Source organism: Etheostoma cragini, chromosome 5 (assembly GCF_013103735.1).
Source record: "Etheostoma cragini isolate CJK2018 chromosome 5, CSU_Ecrag_1.0, whole genome shotgun sequence".
Lineage (NCBI taxonomy): Eukaryota > Metazoa > Chordata > Actinopteri > Perciformes > Percidae > Etheostoma > Etheostoma cragini.
In genome coordinates, this window is record NC_048411.1 from 18,078,159 (window position 1) to 18,098,849 (window position 20,691).

The 20,691-nt window shown below is 41.9% G+C and overlaps 1 protein-coding gene across 1 annotated transcript; it reads left to right on the top strand.

Moving 5' to 3' along the window:
* Window positions 1-5,842: 5,842 nt before the first annotated feature.
* Window positions 5,843-20,359, top strand: fzd10 (frizzled class receptor 10). Its single transcript, XM_034872441.1, has 2 exons — window positions 5,843-5,853; window positions 16,656-20,359. The coding sequence occupies exon 2, from the start codon at window positions 17,185-17,187 to the stop codon at window positions 18,946-18,948; it is 1,764 nt and encodes a 587-aa protein (XP_034728332.1). The 5' UTR covers window positions 5,843-5,853; window positions 16,656-17,184; the 3' UTR covers window positions 18,949-20,359.
* Window positions 20,360-20,691: the final 332 nt, after the last annotated feature.

The following is a 20,691-nucleotide window of genomic DNA, read 5'->3' on the forward strand; positions in this document are numbered from 1 at the left end:
CCTGGGCACACACAGAACTGATTCATTCACATCTCCTAACCTTCACAGAAGTAGAAAAAGACCATGGTGGCCTCCTCACACCAATCAGACAGAAACAAGAGGAGTGGAGGTGAGAGTCATCTAGAGAGAGGAAAAGGGTGCAGGACTCCCAGCATTTATACGTGGAAACGTATAACGACAATTCTAATTGCAAAATAATAAAAACCTATTTACTTGGTCAACAAAACAGGTTGCTACAGGCTCAGGCCACATTTCATCATGGCCTCTTGGTATTTTTGTATCGAGAATCTTTGTTTGCTGTTTTAGCAGCACTACACCACAGAGAACATCAGACGGAGCCCTGAAATGTCTTTTCTGTGGGATTGCACCCCTCTGCCAACATCTGTGACCATGAATCAAGATCAAAAAGTGATAGTGAAAACAATACCACAATGACAACAAACAAACATGCCATTGGACAATAAGTGGAGGAGGAGTTGTCTGAAATCACAGTTTGGCCAGGGGGTTCCTCACAATGAAGAAGGCAGTTACCAAACTTCTCTGGTGCTGGCTCTTTTCCATGTCTTAATTTGAATCTCTCTTGTAACAAAATAAGATTAAGATAAGATAGATTTTATTGTTTTATTGTTCTTGGACAACCAAACAATATCTGCTGTCGAAAGAATGTACACAGACATAGACTGTTGCAACACACTGCATGGACATGCATATGTTACATGCAGAGACTGCCACTAGGCAACAAAATTGCACACTGCCCCGTTTTTGAGTACATCATAATAGTCGTCATAATATGTGCAGTGAGGGCAACCTGCCAACATCAAATCTTGGTAGAAGAAAAGTAAAAATGTGCATGTGGGTGTTGAAGATAAAAGCAGCATGTCAGTGGTTAGACTGGCTTGCCATTCAGGGCTTTGATGGACAGGGGGACAAATGAGTTCTTCAAGGGAATGAGTCTGCACCGGGGGACTCTGAAGTGTCTGCCTGAAGGGAGAAGCTGGTACTCATTGTGGAAGACATGGTATTATCTTAGGGGCCTGCCTGAGGATAATATTGTCAAAGACAGCCTGGAGTTATTTAATCATATATATATAAAAAAAAAAACTGCTGTAAGTATAAAACTACCAATTTTGGGACAAGAAAGAACCAAATTCATTTACTGTAGCTGCTTCTCAAGCAGTCCTAGGCCTACAAGACAGAGGCCTGAGGTGCAGCAACCAATCACAAATTGTACATATACGCATTAAAACACAGTCTGGAACTAAACGATTGTATCTGCGTCACAAATCCTTCAAAGTGAGCAACACATTTGATGGTATGCAGAGGCTTGTCTTTCCGCTAACACACTTGAAAACAAACTGAACCAAAATATCACAAAAATTCTTACAGCGTGCAGCTATAGAAGCCTGGCTTGTCTTTTATGTGTATGGAAAAGTGCCACAAACTAGGCATTGTTCCCTATGAAATAGGATACAGGCTTGGAAGAGCCATTGTTCTATTTCAGTTTGCTTGAATCTCCTCTGTTGCATGCTGGCTCGCTGCTCCACCGTTCTGACTTCTGACAAACAGCATCTGCACCAGGGACGCCACTTCCTCCCACGAGGCAGATGGGAACAAACCCAGTATAATCACTTCAAATAAACAGGATGCCATTAATTGTTTGCCCCTATCAATTGAAGTGTGTCCCTTGGTATTCAGTGAGAACTTGATTAATCATTTTAATGGATTGACTTATTAGATGCCAATGAGGAGAGATAAAATGTCTGGCAAGGAACAAATGACCACATTACCCTGCAGAGGCCAGGCTTAAGACAGCTAATCCATTTCTAGAGTAACCTCTATAAACTGATGTCTGCATATGAAAGCAGAATCTGTAAGCAACGCGACAAGATTTTGGCACCGGAAGTGTTCTGGTTTCTGCTTGTAGTCCATTTGTAGTCCTAGTATTATTGTGTTTGAGCGGCCTTTACAAATGTAACCAGTCCATTTGGAGCGCAAAAGAAATAGTCCGTTCATCTTTTGAAAAAAGGCAGAACAAATTGCAAAAGAAACAAAATTAACTGATCATGTATCCTTAATATGTCCTGAGTAAGGGAAAAAGCCCCAAAGAATTCCCTTAGGGGAAAGTTAAAAAAAAAGGCCAAATATAGCCTATTCATACTTTTTCTCATGAATAGTGTAAAAAAAAGGAACCTTTAGACTTCATCATGAAAATTACTGAGTTGATTATGTACATCAAGACAAACAAAAAGTGTATTATAAGTTTTTGAAATTGTTTAACATGGGAAAACTGTGCATGATCTACTTAAGTATGTGCTAATTTGCATATATATATATACTACAGCCCTTAACATTGGGTATGGCCAGGTGAAAATGTTTTGTTGAATCTTGTTGACATCTTACAGTATAAAACTTAATGATAAGGTCTAAATGGAACCCATTTAGGCTACCCTTGAACATTGATACATAGAGGCAAGAAAAAGTACTTTAAACCAGCCATTATTAATTGTTATTGCAGAGGGCCGGGTCCGTGGGACTGTTTCTGGGGGATGAGTCTGAGGGAAGAACAGGAGACAAGGGTAAGGAGAATGCAGAAGATATAAGATAGGTACTGTGCCTCTGCAATAATAATTAATAAAGGCTGGTTTAAAGTACTTCTTCCTGCCTCTGTGCATTAATGCTCTCTAATGCCTCTTTTACGTGAGTCTGTTCAACGGGATGGTTGTTGGTTGGCCTGCCTTCTCTTTCGGTCCAGTCGTGCTGCTCGAGGTAGCCCCTTTCCTCCTTCCATTCTCCCTATTACAAGTGTGTAGCGTCCAAATGATTTTGAAGCTGTTATTTAAGGGAAAATAGTTATGCAATGTTGCTTTAAAATCAGGAAGGTTAACTTCTAATGGCAGTTGTGGTAGTTGATGCTAATTTAACTTAGAAGATAGAAGGTGAACCCCAGAAACACATTTGAATTTTTTCTGATGAAGACTGATGAAAGAAATGAGAGATTGAAATGACTGACAGAAGCTGGTGGAACACAGACTAGTCTGACTTCAGCTCTCCTTACTATGCATGAACATGTATGCAAAGTAAAATGATACATTAAAATGCGTGGAAGGATGCCAGAAAATAAATATGATCTCACTTCTGAGCTAAAACAATGTCAAACTTTTCATCTCACACAATGCACTGTACTGCATTCAGGAATGACAGATATCCCTAACACGTATCAGATGTCAACACTGAGCCAAATGTCAACAGGCATAAACAAACACCTCCAGACAGCGGAGCAAACAATCATTAGAGAGGGAGCAAACAGAACGAGTCTTTGCTGAACTTCCTCCCGGTGTTGTCAGGCCTGTGTGCTTTGACGTTGTCACAGCAGCAGGTTAACAGCCTCGGCCGTGGTCAGATCACAAGGGCTGTGACTGCTGGATGAAAGGGCTTCACCAAAAGGTGCTAATGGAAACGTCCTGAACCTGAAACACCAGCCACACTGTCAAAAACCACAGAGGGAATGGAGGTGAGAGAGTCAGGGAGACATGGACACAGATATGTAGAGAGGCTACACTTGTTTGTCCAGACAGAGAGGGTCATGGCAGTGGCAGCATGTCCTATTCTTTATGGCGATAGCTAGAGGACAGGGGACAAGGGTGTCAGTCGTCACCCAGGAGAAGAGCTCGGGGGGGGGGACCATCAAGGTTGCGTCAGCTCCCAGAGGACAGTGGGCCAGTTGATGCCAGTGTCCTCTTTTACGCCTGCTGACTTGTTTGCACTACAGTGGGCTGTCCTCTGTCACCCTGTTTAGAGACAGACAGCTAACTCTGTGCTTACTCTGAACCCAGACTGTCAACAGCACTTGACACTCAAGACGGCACTTAAGACCCAGACATTTTGTTTACTCCCCATTTGGTCTCCCTGTCAGATGAATGAAAGCACGGATCTTCTCAACATCTGCAATAAGGATGAAAAAGAATGATAATTGGATGCAACCATTAAAAAGGTGGCTGTTCTTGTGAGGTTCACACAGAGTGCTTCCTTTTTAAGGCAACACCTTTTAGATGATGAAGCAGGGATTTAGAAGTTAGATTAGTTGTTGCAGCAAAAAGAAGTTACAACTCGCACATACAGACACAAACACATCTCAATTGTGAAATGTTGTCCATTACGTAACAACATGACCAATAACAATTCATCAACCATAGAGGTGGGTCTAGTTCCGATTAGGTTTTCCATGTTGTTTTGAATGAACACAGCAAATCTTAAACTTGGGGGAGTCTGCGCGACACAGGCTTCGAGAACATATATTCTGCCTGCTGCTTAGAAGTGGTTAATGTAAAACTCACAACAACTTACAGTTATATGATTTAAACTCTAACTTTCGTTAGTGGCTGCAAAAATCTTTGGTGTACATTTCCGATCTGTCATAGTAAGCAAGCATGTTGGCTTGGCTTGTTTACTATATTAAGGGAACGCTGCTGTCACCCTGAACGTCCTGCCAAACCCTGTTCAAAAATCTGCCATTTCAACAAAGCTTGATAGTTCATATGGGAAAAAAAGATGTGTAAATGTGTGTTGAACAGCTACATTCGACTAAACATTGTGAGTGAGGTACAGCCCTAATGTCCTGAAACAACAGAAAAATAATTGATATTACTGAAGAGTTCTGAGCTCACTCAGATGTCACCCAATAAATTATGTTGGATTAATGGAGAAAAAAAATCTGCTTCATGGTCAGTTGGAAATCACCTTTAGTCAAATAAACAAACAGATAAATGAAGAAAGGGTTCATGTTTCACACAAACTTACTTAAACATACTTCATGCAACACTTATGTATAAAGTGTTGGATGAAGTATACTGACCTGACAGGCACACTCCACACACCCACCATGTGTGATACAAGCCTTACCCATCCCCCATCTTAAAGTTCCGTACTACAGCTTTGACGGCATGTTGTGACATTTTGGGAAATACACTTATATAATAATATATCTCTTTTATGTCTTTGTGGTAAATATGCATCAATAGCTGAACGCAAGTTAGCTTGGCTTAGCATAGAAAACACAAACAGGTGTAGACATCTGGCCTTTGAACGGAGCCATTCCCCCTCTTTGCTCTGCAGCTAAATGGCTGTTGGCTGTAATCTTATAGTTACATGTCAGATATAAGATAGTATCCATCTTAAGTCCTATCAAGAAAACATATTATCCATTCATTTATAGCTTTGAATTGGTACAGTAACAGCCATAGTAGGGATTGTCAAACTAAGGCATTGAGCGAAGATTCCATTGCAAATTTGCTTCAGTCTGAACACACCTAACAAAAAAAACTTCTTGACTGGGTTCCAATAATTGTTTGTAATGAGAAACTTTGTTTCAAATGTAAAAACAATTACTTTAAAAGCATACAAAGAACCGCTGTAAACTTTTGTCCACGTCTGCTTTTACTTACGAGCTTAAGAGCTCAGACCTGGCCTGGGTCTGTCACACCCAATCTGCACATCTTAACAACAGCCATCTTTGAACATTCAGTGTGCACTTTGTCGTTTCTTGAGTCCCTGGCTTCTTAACGAAGACATCCCCCAAAAACCTGCTTTCAAATCCCTCCACTAAAGCCTCCACATCAGCAACTTTTCCCGTGACGCGAGGCAGCAGCGGTGTTGTCTGCACCAACTATGAAGCAGAAAAAGAAATGTGTGATAGAAAGACACAAATGCATATTGTTTTTATGTGTTGTTCATAATCATAGTAAAAACAGCTCTTCCCAAAGATACCTTCCCATGTACTGTACTTTTGAGATAAAACTAAAGCGTATCAAACAGGATGAGTTAAAAGGGCATGTGAGACAGTTCCAAACAGGACAAGTTTAGGACTTCTGTCGTAGTGGCTCTTTCTTTTGACAGTGTTTGATTGAGTTGCAGGTTTCCCGTTTGATCAATTCAATTCAATTTAATTACATTTTATTTATATTACCAAAGCATAACAAGAGGTATCACGAGACACTTAACAGATAGAGTAGGTCTAGACCACACTAAAATTTACAAAGACCAAACCATACCAGTAATTCCCCTAAGAGCGAGCATTGAGTGGCGGGGAAAAAAATTGTTGCGGGGAAAAAATCTTGTTGTCCAACACACTGAACACATCCGGTTGGTGCTGCAGCGGCTTCTGGAGATCAGACTGCTCGTTGAGGCAGAGAAGTGTGATTTTAGTCTGTTCAGTTCCTGGGCTTCATTGTGGAGAGTAGTCAACTTTGTGTGGACCAGGCAAAGATCAAATCCTTTGGTCTATTCCGACCTCAATTAAGCAATTACAACGTATTTTGGGCTTTGCTAACTTTTACCGCCGGTTCATGCGCAATTACAGCTCTTTGGCCGTTTGGTTCCCTTCGTCTGGTCTCCAGAAACTGTTGCAGCCTTCTCCCTGCTCAAATCCTGTTTCACCTCTGCCCCCATTTTCACCAATTCTGACACATCTCTCCAGTTTGTGGGTGGAGACCTCGGATTTGGGCGTTGGGGCCACCCTGTCCCAGTGCTCCCCCTCTGACCTGCCTTGTGACTACACACACCTGAGTCTCATCTACAATCACCTGCTCCTGCCGCTCACACCTGCCTGCCATCTCCAATCAGCTACAGTTTATCCACCCCGGCTGTCCAACCACTCTTTGCTTGATCGTTACTCCAGTCACCCTGGTGAAACTCTTACAGCCAAACCTGATTCATTGAGTGTCCTTGCCTCTTTGTTTTATGCTAGACAAACCTCTTTTATTTTTTTTCCCCCACAGTCATCACCTCCAGTCCTGTTATTCGTCTCCGGTCAGCTGGCTTCTCCTCTCGTGTCCCCTGCCACGGCACCCTGCTTCAGCCTGTTGCCGTCTCAACTTCCAGTCCCAGTGTCTTCCCCTCCGCTCCTCGCTCCTGGCTTTCCCACACCTCCCCCATGTATCAAGCTTCCTCGTCTCTGCTTCCCTATCCCTGGCATCTCCTTCCTCTCTCCTCTCAGCTCAAATAAATCCCCTTTATTTTGTTGACATGCGTTTGCATCTGTCTGTTCCTTAGCGTAAAAAAAGTCCCTTTTAGGCAGAAACCTCGAACAGCCCAGGCTCTTGGTAGACGCTATATATATATATATATATATATATATATATATATATATATATATATATATATAAAAGATAATGGAACTAAACAGCAGTAGTTATAGTAGTTCATGGTGTAGCAGGACATGGCATGATATAGCAGGGCATGACAAGGCAGTGCATAGATCAACCAGAAGGCACTGATGTGAAATGGAATTAACTTGGTATAATGTTTAATGTCAATATCTGGGTCATATCTGGAACACCAAATGTGTAGAAGTAAAATAGCCATTGCACTTGCTCAGAGTTTGCGTGCGTGCGTGTTGGGGGGAAGCCCATAGGCACATTCCTTAACTGGGTTAACAACAGCTGTCTCTTTGACAAGGGCTTAAATGTGTGAAAAATGTGTACTGCTACTATCTGCAATTTTTAAACAACACCCCTTTATAGTTCCAATTACTTTCTTTTTAGAACGTGTTTTGTCGTTTTTTGTCTGTGAATCGCACCCGCGATGGTATAACCTTTGAACTTCATAGGTTGTACCTTTTGTGGGTTAATTCTTCCCTCAAAAAATGGACCACAAGCTTTATCACGCAGCAACGTCTATGTTCTGGGGAGGGAGAATGACAGGTTATTTAGTGCTGTTTTGATATTTGAGTCGGAGGAATGCCTACAGATACAGTGATCCCTCTGTCTGAAGAGAAAGCCTCACAGATGAGGTAAGACTGCTTACAGCTATGAAACAATATCTGAAACAGATTGAAAGACATTTTCCACAACTTGATTCATGTTCCTTTCAGCTCGCTCCGGTATTACCCCTCACAACAGAGAGGTGAAGAGAGCATAAAAGATGCACTCTTGCATGAGACACGGATAACAAAGTCAGTTGTTGAAGGCTCCAGTGTCGACTGACAGCCATTTTGGATTTTTGATCAGCTTTCCGACATCTTTTGCTACATTGTTCTGCTGTAGATAAAGATTGATGTGCAAGACTGTGTACAGATCCAACATGAGAATTACAGCCGAAAGAAGAAAAAAAACACCCTTGGCCTGCAATGTGTGCAGACATTGATTGTTCCAGCTTGTCTTCATACCTGCTCAGGTTTCACTGCAAGGCTTGTCAATCCCTCCCACAACTTCAAACGCGGCGCAGAATCCTTCACCTTTACCTTCACTCGTGCCTTCACACCTTGCCGGCAACCTGCAGCGCAAGTAGAGTGATTGTAAATTACCCATAATTACCTGGATTTGAGCTCAACATAACAAAGACATCGTCTTTGCTGTTGTGTTATCGTTGGAACATCACATTGGAGCTAGCTCTCTCTAATTAAAGCTGACATCTTTTCGATGTGCAGTTATCTGTTGTGCAGCACTGAGAAAACGTCATCTTGGCCAGATTCTTTGTTTTAGTGCTGAACATAAAAGCAAATAAGAAAGCGGCCATAGAAATGTCTGTCAAAGACACTCTTCAAATGTTCTGGCAAATCAAAATAAACTTGAGAGAGATAGACTCCACATGCGGTTCCTTAAAAAGAGATGCAACTGGATGAGAAGACAATGGCAAAACTTGGCTCTAGGCGCCTGCTTCAATCCACAAAATCACAGCTAATAACAGCACAAGAAGACAATGCTGTTCCCCACGCTCGCTGTTCATGCCACTCTTATGCTTGCCATTAGATGTTCTCATTATTCCTCCCTGTGTCTTAATGCAAAGTGAAAACAGACTTGGACGGCTATGAAAAGTTACCCAATCGCTTAGATGTCAAGCGCTGTGTGAAATCCATTTATCCCTGATCATTATGACAGTGTTTTTCTGTCTGTATCGATAGTCATTTCCTTTCTCCCTGCAGCAGCCTTAGAATCTCCGACACTGGCGCTGAGCACAGCACAGTCCCACGGAGTGCAAGCAAAGGAGGAAATCAATAGAGAAAATATTGCTGCAGGCTCACACATTTTTATCTTGCTTTGAACGAGTCAGCTTTAATTTAGCTTTGATCTCAATTTGCTGCTTTTGGGATAGCTTGGCTGCACATTGAACCAGGAGGAATAAGCTTCCACCAGGGCTTTCTTACAAAAGACCCTTTCAAAAGAGGCCTTTATTTTTGCCTATATGCGTCAGTGTCCATTACTGGTTTGCAGGAATAAAGATAAACAAAATCAAAACAACTAATACTACAGGACTCGGAGACACATGGTGCATGTCCCACGCAGATAGTTTGTCAACTGCACTTTATCTATTCTAGTCAGGTTGTATTTACAGCCAGGCAGAGCAAATGTTGAACAGTGTTAGTAAGGGGGCCACAATAAAGACATCCTTAGTGTTGCTGTCAGAAAGGGCTCAGTGTTGTTTTGGGGTAACAGGTTGACGTTATGCACAGCTGGCGTTGCTCTCACTGCTCTGCCACACCACTCTTCTCCCCTACACATCATTAGAGCTGACACACCAAAGGGTTAGCGATATTATAGCATCACCTCAGGTCTGCTAAAGATGTCTGCCCTTCCCTCATCCTTTTCCAAAACCGGTGCATTCTTAGGGAGCGGAGTTGTTTGGGAATGTGTTTCTCTTTTATAAAGCAGAGACAAAAGGGTAGGATAAATGACCAGGCAGAGAAAAGACCAGCGCCTTGCTGGGGAGAAAGGGAAGGGTCTAATCTAATTTGGGCAGAGGAGGATGTGTGTCTGTGTGTGTGTGTGTGTGTGTGTGTGTGTGTGTGTGTGTGTGTGTGTGTGTGTGTGTGTGTGTGTGTGTGTGTGTGTGTGTGTGTGTGTGTGTGTGTGTACATGGCTGCAACGCACAGTGTGAGGGGACTGTGGGAATGGAACAGGAGGGCTGTGCTGTTGAATGGCGCCTCCAGAGCCAGAAGCAGTGGGGAGTCTCCCCAGACGCGCTGATTCCAGGCCGGCCACTCAAAGAGGGATTAGACCAGAAGAAGGCCTTCCTGATTAGCAATTCACACTCAAGTGCCCCCACGAGGACCTCGGCTAATAACATTACCATCAGCATCCTTCATCGACCCAGGCAATAAAATCATTTCGACTTTTTCCAATTCTCTTTCGTCTTTAACGTCTACTGCTAATCGCTTGCCGTGTTTTAAAATAATTCAGAAGGTCTTATGGGACTTTCTAAAACAAAAAAATGCGTTTACTGTAACTGTGTTTGGTTCATTGCTTCGTCTCAAGCCGCTGAACTCCAACAATCCCCCTCCTCCTCCTCTTATCCCACTCTTCCACCACCACTTCTTCCTCCCTTCCTCTTCTCTATGCTGTTAAACGACCTCCACATGAAAGAGTATGATGTAAGAACACCCCCGCTAAACTAATATTGCTGTGTCAAAGCAGCCTCAACCCAGATGTTATTGGGCTTCATAACAAACATTTATCACAACGCTGTTTATTGCAGATTGCCCGACAGCTTTCCCAGTCATATAACGCTCCACCATCCTTACAATTATACTGATCTACTCTTTAAACACTTGAAAGGTTACAATGACGCAGTGACCTCCTCTTATCAACCCCAAGATATAATGAATGAGGTCAGATGGGACTCTACCCATAATAACGGCAGTGAAACAAAGCAGGTTTTAATCCTGCAAAGTGAAAAGAAGAGTGAAATGAATTAGTCCTCATTTAAACCATATGAGCAAAGAATAGTGCAGCTTTGATGTTGACAGGGCTCTTCAATAATTAATTACTTGATTCATGTGCGTTTCCTCAAAACGTCTGACCCTTTACTAAAACTGATGCTCTTATTAAAGCTTGGGACAGAAAAAATATCACGTGTGATTTTAAACACAATTATCATTGCTTGCAGTTGCAAAAAAACAGAGAAAAAGATGCTTTACCAGCGTGATTTTTTCTTCTTCTTTTTAGCACCAACCTCTTCACAAAATTGTGGAGTGGCAATAAGAGAGAAAATAACAGATTATGTTGATAAATGGGATCATCCTGAGCTAAACGCTGAATGCGTGCGATCAGGAGGGAGAACAGGATCTTCGTACAATGTGCAGGGCATGTGGACAAATGGTCTCACCTCCAGCCGAGTGTGTTGTTTCTTCTCTTTGTGCCCTCTGAAAGAGAAGAGGAGGGCCTTGGTTAAGAAGATTATAGCCCTACCCCACCCGTACGTTTAATCAACATGCCCTTTCAGCGCCAACAACAATGCCAAACATGTCTAAAACGTCCCCCCATCTCTTCCATAGCATACCTCACATGTTGGAACAGCATGCAAGTCAACTAACCACAGCAATTAAGAGAAAAAAACCATGATTACTCTAACTGATACGGAGTTGGTATAAGCAGATCATGTTTTTCCCCCCAAAGAACCGATGGCGTCAATTTCGGAAATGTCCCGTCATAGTGGCGTGTTTGATACCTATCTCATTGCAGGCTACGCAGTATTTATATGTATTAGCTTCAACTCATTTTAACTGATCAAAATTCCCTAAAGATCCCAAGGAGCTTTGCTTCTTCACCCCTTCACTTCTTTCATCCATGGTTAAATATGTAAATAAAATGTCTAAAGTCATTCTTCAAAGGGGAACAAAAGAAAAAAGGCGGCTGAGGGAAAAGACAGCCATAAAATTCCTCCGATTCTCCATAACATTAGCCAGAGGGGGGCCAGCTTCCAGCCAGAGCCGAGCAGCAGGGAGCCAGCTCGCTCCATAGAATCACACATCGCAAATCCCACACACAAAAAAAATAAAATATCTTTTCAGCTTCAGCCATCAAAGAGCCCCCCCCATTCCCCCTCCTTTCACTTTATTAGTTACAGAATTATCTCACAGTTGCTGATTTCTCAGAGATGAAGCTGCGTTGCTTTTCTTCATCACACTGTTATGGTTGCAGAGATGAGATAAAGTTACTGTGTGTGTGTGTGTGTGTGTGTGTGTGTGTGTGTGTGTGTGTGTGTGTGTGTGTGTGTGTGTATGTGTGTGTGTGTGTGTGATGCACTTGTGTGAGTAGGAATAAGCTATAGAAGGGGGCTGTATATGAAACAGGGGGTGGTAGACAGGGAGAAAAAAAAATCATAAAAGAGACAGTAGCTGCTGAGGCTACAGATGCTAAAGACTGAACAGGCCTGATTCCTCCCCTTTTCTTCTCATTTTCAAAGACACATCATCATGACCAAAACAATCATGAAGGAGTGGGAGGCAGGAGGAAAAGACAGGAGCTAGAACAGAACAAAGGCAATGAATTACAACAAACCAGTAGACTGTGTGTTCTTATTAGACTGTGTGACAGTATTATCTTGTCAGCTTCATTACACCAAAGGCAGCGATAATAAGGGCAGATATTTGCTTTGAAACATGCCAGACAGGGTTTCCTAAAAGCTGAATGATCAGTCAATGGAGAGCAGAACTGGCCCTGGCTCTGGAAACACATTGATATAACATTATTCTTCTTCACATTAAAACTGTCATGTCTTTTTGTTCTTCTTCTACGCATCAGCTACATGATGAAGGTCTAGTGAATAGGGAGGGACAGAGCATGCATGTCAGCTGTTACCATTGTCTTTGTGAGGGGTCAGAATATGTCACATGCAGCCTGCTACAACATCTGGGCTTTATTTTTGTTTGACAAAGAAAAAATGCTTTGCATATCATTTTGAATGTGCCACTAAACTGATTTTAACACAAAAATAAAAATACTGCTGAGTTAGAAGTAGGGTATATAAGCGTGGCAGCTAAAAGCATTGCTTACTAACTGGGAACATATTAGCATTGGCCATTTAAAAAAATATAGTGATGAATGTGAGATATTTTTTAGGTCCAAGCCTTTTCAAATATTAACAGCTGGATAAGTGGAATCTGAGAAGCACATGTGCTGCATAGGAGGAGGGTATTGTGTTCATAAGTGTACTCATACCCTATATTTATGCTCCTGCTCCACACACACTGAGCGCGAACAGCTGAAATGCCACCACTAAGATATGCTGTGCTTAAACCATTTAGGCACGCTGGTGCCAGGTTTCTCATCTTGCCCAAACACATTTCTGAAATACTTCTAAAAGCACTTTGGTGACTCTTGTAAAAACTTACTAAAAGCCCTCCTGTTTACTTGGGATCAGTATTTCACCCTTGATGAAGACCACTGCCAGCGCTGGAGTATAAATCTTACCACCACAAACTTTTCATAAGGTAATGTGAGTAAGGTCTGGAGGATCTCACACATATTTAAAAAAAGGTGAAAGGCCTCATAACCTGTTCTTCTATCACGCCACCCAGCTCCTCCATGAACAGACCGACCCAATATAAAACCAAGATGGAGTTGCATTGTTGTTACACACTGTAACAACAATGCATCATCAGGGTTTACGTGCGCCATTTATTACAGGGGTCTATTTGCTGATGCATTTCATGCGGTTTATTTTATGACACACTGTGACTTTGGTGCTGTGTTGTATGTAGGCCGGTTCTCTACAGGAATTGTTTCGCTTTAACGGGCTAATAAAAACACATCCATTCATTCATTTTCTAAAGAATTTATCCTGTCCAGGGTAACAGGGGACTGGTGCCTATCACATGCAAGAGACAGGATATCTGCTGGACAGAGCTAACACATATATAGTTAGTGTAACACTTCCATACTCTATGGGGAGATGGTCGTTTCACCATTTGCTTCAAGAAAGCAGAGTCTTTGGGTGAAAATGCAACAACAGAAACACATTGCATTATGATTGTTGTTGAGCAATATCATTAATTACTTCATTATATTAATTAAAATATCTTCTTCTGAGAAACTTCCATCACTAAGATTACACAACATGGTAAATCAGCATTTGGTTCTCTGCAGCACAGTGCCACAGACACTGCAGCTTTTTAAGATGTGAAGAATGAAACAGCTTTTTACTGTAATGTGTCTGGAAGCCCAGCTGGACATTCACCAAGGAGTGAGATTCTCTTATTAGAATCAATTGATCAATCAATGATTATAATAAGGGGTTTACAGAGGGCATATAAAGAGGTCTCTGTGATGGAAAAGGCCCATTAAATTACCTGGATTTTAAAATAAATATGTACCGTAAATACGGTTGCATTTAAGGTTACATTTGTGATGCCACTCAGAGCTGATTCAATTTCAGTCATATGGTCCAAAAAAGTTAGAGTTAGACATGTGGTGCAAATACAGATTTCACTGTGAGAGAGCTATCTGAGCTACTAATTCAAGCTTCTCGGGGTACGACAATAGAACAATGTAACACTGAAGGATGACATTTTTAAAAGGAATTTCACCTTCTTATTTATTTTGTGGACTACTTCCTCTAATGAAAAAGACAGGACATGACTGCAAGCTGTTGTTGAATTTTGCACGGTTAACATTGGCCAGAACACAATAAACTAAATTCTAAACAGATCCTAAAACGGGATGTGCTTTTATCAACAGTCTCAGACGCTTTCTCAACGAGTGGTTCCTGGTGCGTTCGAGAATGTTTCTAATACAGAAAGCCAAACTCTCTCTTAGTCAACACAATATAGCCAAGGTTTTTTCACTTCAAACATCCGTTACCTTCTCTTCTTTATGCTATGTGTGTGAATATTGTTTGCAAACTTGCATTGTGCAATGAATTAAGCATACTTACTGAAAATGAATTTAGTAAGAAGATGTGGTAAACCCATCTGCTTCTGAATGTTTATACGTTACATGAAATGGCGTTTATAAACAAGATATTATTATTTAAAGGGGACATCCGTGCTACAACATGAGTCATGCTTCCAATCACTTTCATCTTAAATTGATCAGCACTCATTTTGCTTGAACAATATTGAAGACTACGGTCTTGAATCATTATTTTTCAGTTTCCAAAAAATCACTATTGGTGATTCCAGTCAGTCTATAGGGAGATGTCAAACTAACTACATGTACTCAAGTACTGTACTTTACGTGAATATTTTCATTCTGTGCTACTTTGTACTTGATTTCTATTTCAAGGGGGAACATTTTACTTTTCAGCCAACTACATTTATTTGATGGCTGATATAGGTCACATTGCCAGTTCAGATTTTATATACAAAACATGTATCAACAAATAAAACATGGTGCATTTTTATAGCGTAAACTATAAGAATATGAATCAGCACCACCTCCACTTGACCAGCTGCAACATGAAATGCTAGCTGCTTACATGTTAATGTAAGAAACAGAATTCCCTTAACACAACATTGAAGGATGTGATACTCTCAAAGGTGGCATTCTGCATAACACTTAATAAGTCAATTTTATTTATATAGCCCAAGGTAACAAATGACAAATCAGGTGTCTTTAATATCTATACGGCACATGACATCCTTTTTCCTTTTCGGCCCTCACTTCAGATAAGGAAAAACTCCATCCAAAAACCTTTAAAGGGAAAACTAAATGGAAGAAACCTCAGAAAGAACAACTGAGGTGGAATCCCTCTCCCAAGACGGACAGACAATAGAAGACATGTGTACAGAACAGACCACTATAATACAATACACATACACATCACAATATAAACGTATCCATATGAAAAGATGATTCACAGTGTGTACATAATATATGAATAAAATGGATCCAGGAGGATGTCAAGCAGCTTCCAGGTTTTGCAAAACAGCTGGAAGCTGCCTGAGGCACATGGCCTCCACTACACCATGGAACATGGAAAGAACAGGCTACACAACCAGACAAGATGCAAAACACATTATTCACACACACACACATGTATATCATTACTTTACATTGAACAGCATCATCTCTGTTCTTAGACCCATGTACTGTAGTAATGTCTTCCTGTGCATAAGGGACAATATGATAATAGTTTTCTTATGGATTGTCTCATTGTTCAAAGCATTTTCTCAGTTTAAGTAAACATCTGGATTATATTTGGCTATTTAGCATATATTAAACTCTTAATACCAAATCAGAGGTGGCATTGGACCAAACTATGTAAAAATATATAGAAAATGTTGTATAATTGCAGAAAGTAGCAGTAAAAACTGAACGTGTTCAGTCATTTCTCTAGGCTATAGCCTACATGCTATTTAAGAGAGGTGGGGTGCATTCTAAAACTTATTTCACAAGAGAAAGCAATGGAAGAGGGGGAAATAAATATCCTTTTTTTTTTTCTTGCCATGCAGTTACAACATGCAGACAGATAAAATCGGTTGTAACCAAAGCTCGGGTTTTGGTGCGCCTGTGATTCATATAACGCAACATTTTGGGATTCTCATAAAAAATGTGTCCCGTCGAAACTAAAGTTGAAGTTTGGGGATGAGCACAAACAAAAAGAGAGAAGGAAGTTTGCTGCGAGCCCTTTGAAACTGCTGTAATGAACAAGCTGTTCCGCACGATTTGAAAATAATCCGCGTGTCAGTGTCATCTTTCTTATGCAAAGCAGCTGTCTTTGAAGGCGGATCTTTTGGCAGGTTAGACCGGGACGGAGGCTCCGACCAGCTCAGACGAGCGCTGCCACCAAACGCATCGACTGCCTGTTGACGGGATGAGCTGAATCCTGCAATTTTTGGGACACATTTCTTATTCATCACCGAGGATATTTATTTGACTTATTTTCCTGACTGATTGATTGTTTTCGGTGCCTTGTGAGCAGCCGTCCCCGACGCACAAAAGACTGGAGGACAATTATTTGGTTGCTTTTTCCAAGTTGTCGCTCAAGGACTGAAATCGCTCCGCTGCACGGACAGATACTCCGGGGGGTGAAAAAAGTGACGGATGAGTGTGGTTTTTTGGGAAAGAAGTAGGAAACAAATTGGAACACATTAGCACTACCTTTTACTCCCATAGGAGACTGAACTGCACGGTGCAAGAGAGAGGCTGAAAGTAGCTCCAACACTTCAGCTCCAAACTGAGATCGCTTGAAAGCATGGACCTGAACGCACGCGACTTCCAGCGAGAAAACGTGTTGGGACCACGGCGGGGTTTATGCCTTTACTAATTTATTTATTTTATTGCGAGCCTACAATGAGGAAACGATGGTCTTGCAGCAGATAGTTCTGTAAGTCGCCCCCCCCCCCCAACACACACATTGATCTGACACACAAACACCAGCCGGGTTTCATCACTGACTTTTTTTAATGACAAAACCGTGCGTTGTAGGAGGCTAGCGGTGAAACATTTGGCCATTTGTTTTTCTTTAATCATGAAAGGGAGAATGTGTTCAACTGTTAATCCGAGCCTCATCTATGTGGTGCTGGTCCTGTGTAGTGGTGGGTGTTTAGCCATTAGCTCCATAGACCCCGACTGGTCTGGAGAGGGGAAATGTCAACACATCAGCATCCCCCAGTGTAAAGACATTGGCTACAATATGACACGCATGCCAAATCTTATGGGCCATGATGACCAAAAGGAGGCAGCGATAAAGCTGCAGGAGTTTGCCACACTGATACAGTTTGGATGCCACAGTCACCTCAAATTTTTCCTGTGTTCACTGTACGCTCCCATGTGCACTGAGCAGGTGTCCAACCCCATCCCAGCATGTAGAGTCATGTGTGAGCAGGTCAAGCTGAAATGCTCTCCCATCTTGGAACAATTTAACTTCCCCTGGCCGGACTCTCTGGACTGCTCCCGGTTGCCGACCAAAAACGACCCGAACAACCTTTGCATGGAGGCGCCCAACAACGGCTCAGATGAGCCTCCTAAAGTCTCCCACACCCAGCCGCCAGAATTTAGGCCCCAGCGGCCTCTAAACGGACATGACCTGCATCCTAAGGACAGCAGCAGCAGGCAGACGTGCAGCAATCCTGGCAAGTTTCACTTTGTGGAGAAAAGTGAGTCCTGTGCCCCCAAATGCTACCCCAAAGTGGACGTATACTGGAGTCAGGGAGACAAGCAGTTCTCTTTGGTGTGGATAGCCATCTGGTCCATCCTCTGCTTTGTCTCCAGCGCCTTCACTGTGCTCACTTTCCTCATAGACCCACAACGCTTCAAATACCCTGAGAGGCCGATTATTTTCCTCTCCATGTCCTACTGTGTTTACTCGGTGGGCTACCTCATCCGACTGTTTGTGGGAGCCGACAGAATAGCCTGTGACCGAGACAATGGGGTGCAGTATATTATCCAGGAGGGTCTGGAGAGCACCGGCTGCACCATTGTGTTTCTTATCCTGTATTATTTTGGCATGGCCAGCTCCCTCTGGTGGGTTATCCTGACCCTCACATGGTTCCTGGCCGCGGGGAAGAAGTGGGGTCATGAGGCCATCGAGGCCAACAGTAGCTACTTCCATCTGGCAGCGTGGGCCATCCCGGCCGTGAAGACCATCATGATCCTGGTGATGAGGAAGGTGGCCGGGGACGAGCTAACGGGCGTCTGCTACGTGGGCAGCATGGACGTCAAAGCTCTCACGGGCTTTGTGCTTATTCCTCTCTCCTGCTACCTTATTATTGGCACTTCCTTCCTGCTGTCTGGCTTCGTGGCCCTCTTCCACATTCGTAAGATAATGAAAACCGAGGGCGAGAACACAGACAAGCTTGAGAAGTTGATGGTTCGCATCGGGGTCTTTTCCGTGCTCTACACTGTCCCAGCCACCTGCGTCATCGCCTGCTACTTCTACGAGAGGCTCAACATGGACTACTGGCGCGTCCTGGCAGCGGAGCAGAAGTGCGTGGACAGCAGCAGGCCGGAGTCAGATGAGTGCGTCATGAAGACTTCCATCCCCGCCGTTGAAATCTTCATGGTGAAGATTTTCATGTTGCTTGTGGTGGGCATCACTAGCGGCATGTGGATCTGGACCTCAAAGACACTGCAGTCGTGGCAGAATGTGTTCAGCAGGAAGCTAAAGAAGAGGACAAGGAGGAAGGCTGCCAGTGTGTTTACCAGCAGCAGGCCTTACATCAAACCTCACCCATCTCTCAAAGGGCACAGTACTAAATATGAGCCTACACGGCCCCCTCCAACATGTGTATGAGCCGGCTCTTTGTTTGTATTAACCCAAAAAACACTTGTAAAGCCCTTAATGAGACTTTTTAATCAGAGTGCCATCAAAAAAATATCAAGGTTCATGTTTTATTTATGCAAACTGCGTTGACGATATGCAACGTGTTTTTTGTGTCTTGAGCCATCTCATGCAAATAGAGCTGCCTTTGTTTGAGAGAGAAAAATCTGCTACTCCTGGATTCACTTATCCAACTGACGAACTTAGTAGAGAGAAAAAAAAATGGTATTGTCCCCCAGACAAAAAGAGTGGAATAAACTGTTGGGTTGTGCCATGGGGTCACTTGAATAATGTGCAATAGATGTTTTCCTTACAGGCAAAAAAAAACAGACACTTGTACTGTTAGACAGACTGCAGACAATGAAAGGACACCACAGACAATGGAGGGAAATGGTTGGAGAGATAAGTGTTGTGTTTTGATGCTTTTTAATGGAAATGGAGGCAGTGTCATACATATGTTTGAACTGGAGTGAGAGCAGCTGCTCAAGAACTTCTGAACTGCTCATTGTGAGACAAATCCATGCCATAAATGAATCAAGCACTCGTTATTAAGGAGTTGTTTGTACACGTTTACGTTGTAAAACGTTGGTTTTCCATTTTTTTTCCTTTGCTGTTTTATAGCACAAGGGAACATTTGTATATATTTCGAAAAACATCAGATTTTAAAGAAAAATTAATAAAACGTTCTAGTTTTGAATGTTATAAAGCCCAAATTGTGTTTTGCAACTGTGTTCTTCTTATCTCTCATTCTCATACTCATAGCTGGTCTTGTCTTATTTATTTTACTATTGCAGCACTTTTTCTTGTTGCTATTGTATGAAGTTCAGTTCAAAGCCTTCATTTAAATACATTATAAAAATTGAAATCATTCACCGCCATTTATTAATGTGATGGTGCAGTATGTCATAGCTGTGTTTTAACATTTTGAATTCAGAATAGCTTTAAATATAATTGACAGAGATGACCAAAAGGCAACAAAATACATTATTACAATAGTAATAATTGATTGATGCTATGGCCGGTTCAGATCAGCTCATTAATGTTGTACGTACACTGTATTTCTCTTGCTTTGGCAAAACGTTTACCTCTGTAAAAAGGATGTCACCATGCTTGACATGTTGGGGCTTAAGTCAACACACACAGAAAGCATAAAATGCAGCATCACTATTCTTGTTTTTAAATGTTCATGAGGACACAATGGGACATTAATGTTTGTCTCTCTGGTGGCGTCAAAGCCACAACTTAAAGCAAAGAAATTAAAAAAAAAAAGCTAAAGGATTGTACATGGCCTTCCATTTGCTGTTTATAATCAGGGAACAAAGTGACTTTGCATATAGTTTTAGATTGAGTGAGTTCATTTTAATATAAAATCACATTTTATTCACATTTTTGATGTACTAGTGGCTTTATTTTTTTGCATTTGGAATATGTGCAGTTTAAAGAAAAAATTGAATCTTGAAATTGTGTGCATAATTGCAGCCGGAATTCATCAAAGGGAAAAGGGAAAGTGCTGGTGTCATCCCATTGACAAGTAAGCATATTCCCAGTTGTGTGTGTTTGACCAAAATGTCCACAGTTATAGCTGTGGGTTTTGATAACCTGTTAATGATTTTTTTTTAAATTCCTCACTGGCTTTATGCTGGATGCTTACATAACTCTTTGTATAGTTCTTCAACCCAAGCTGAAGTGGTTATACAACTTTTTTTAGTCGCCTCA

Coding starts and splice junctions, on each gene's coding strand:
- fzd10 (XM_034872441.1), top strand. CDS start 17,185: ATGAAAGGGAGAATGTGTTCAACTGTTAATCCGAGCCTCATCTATGTG.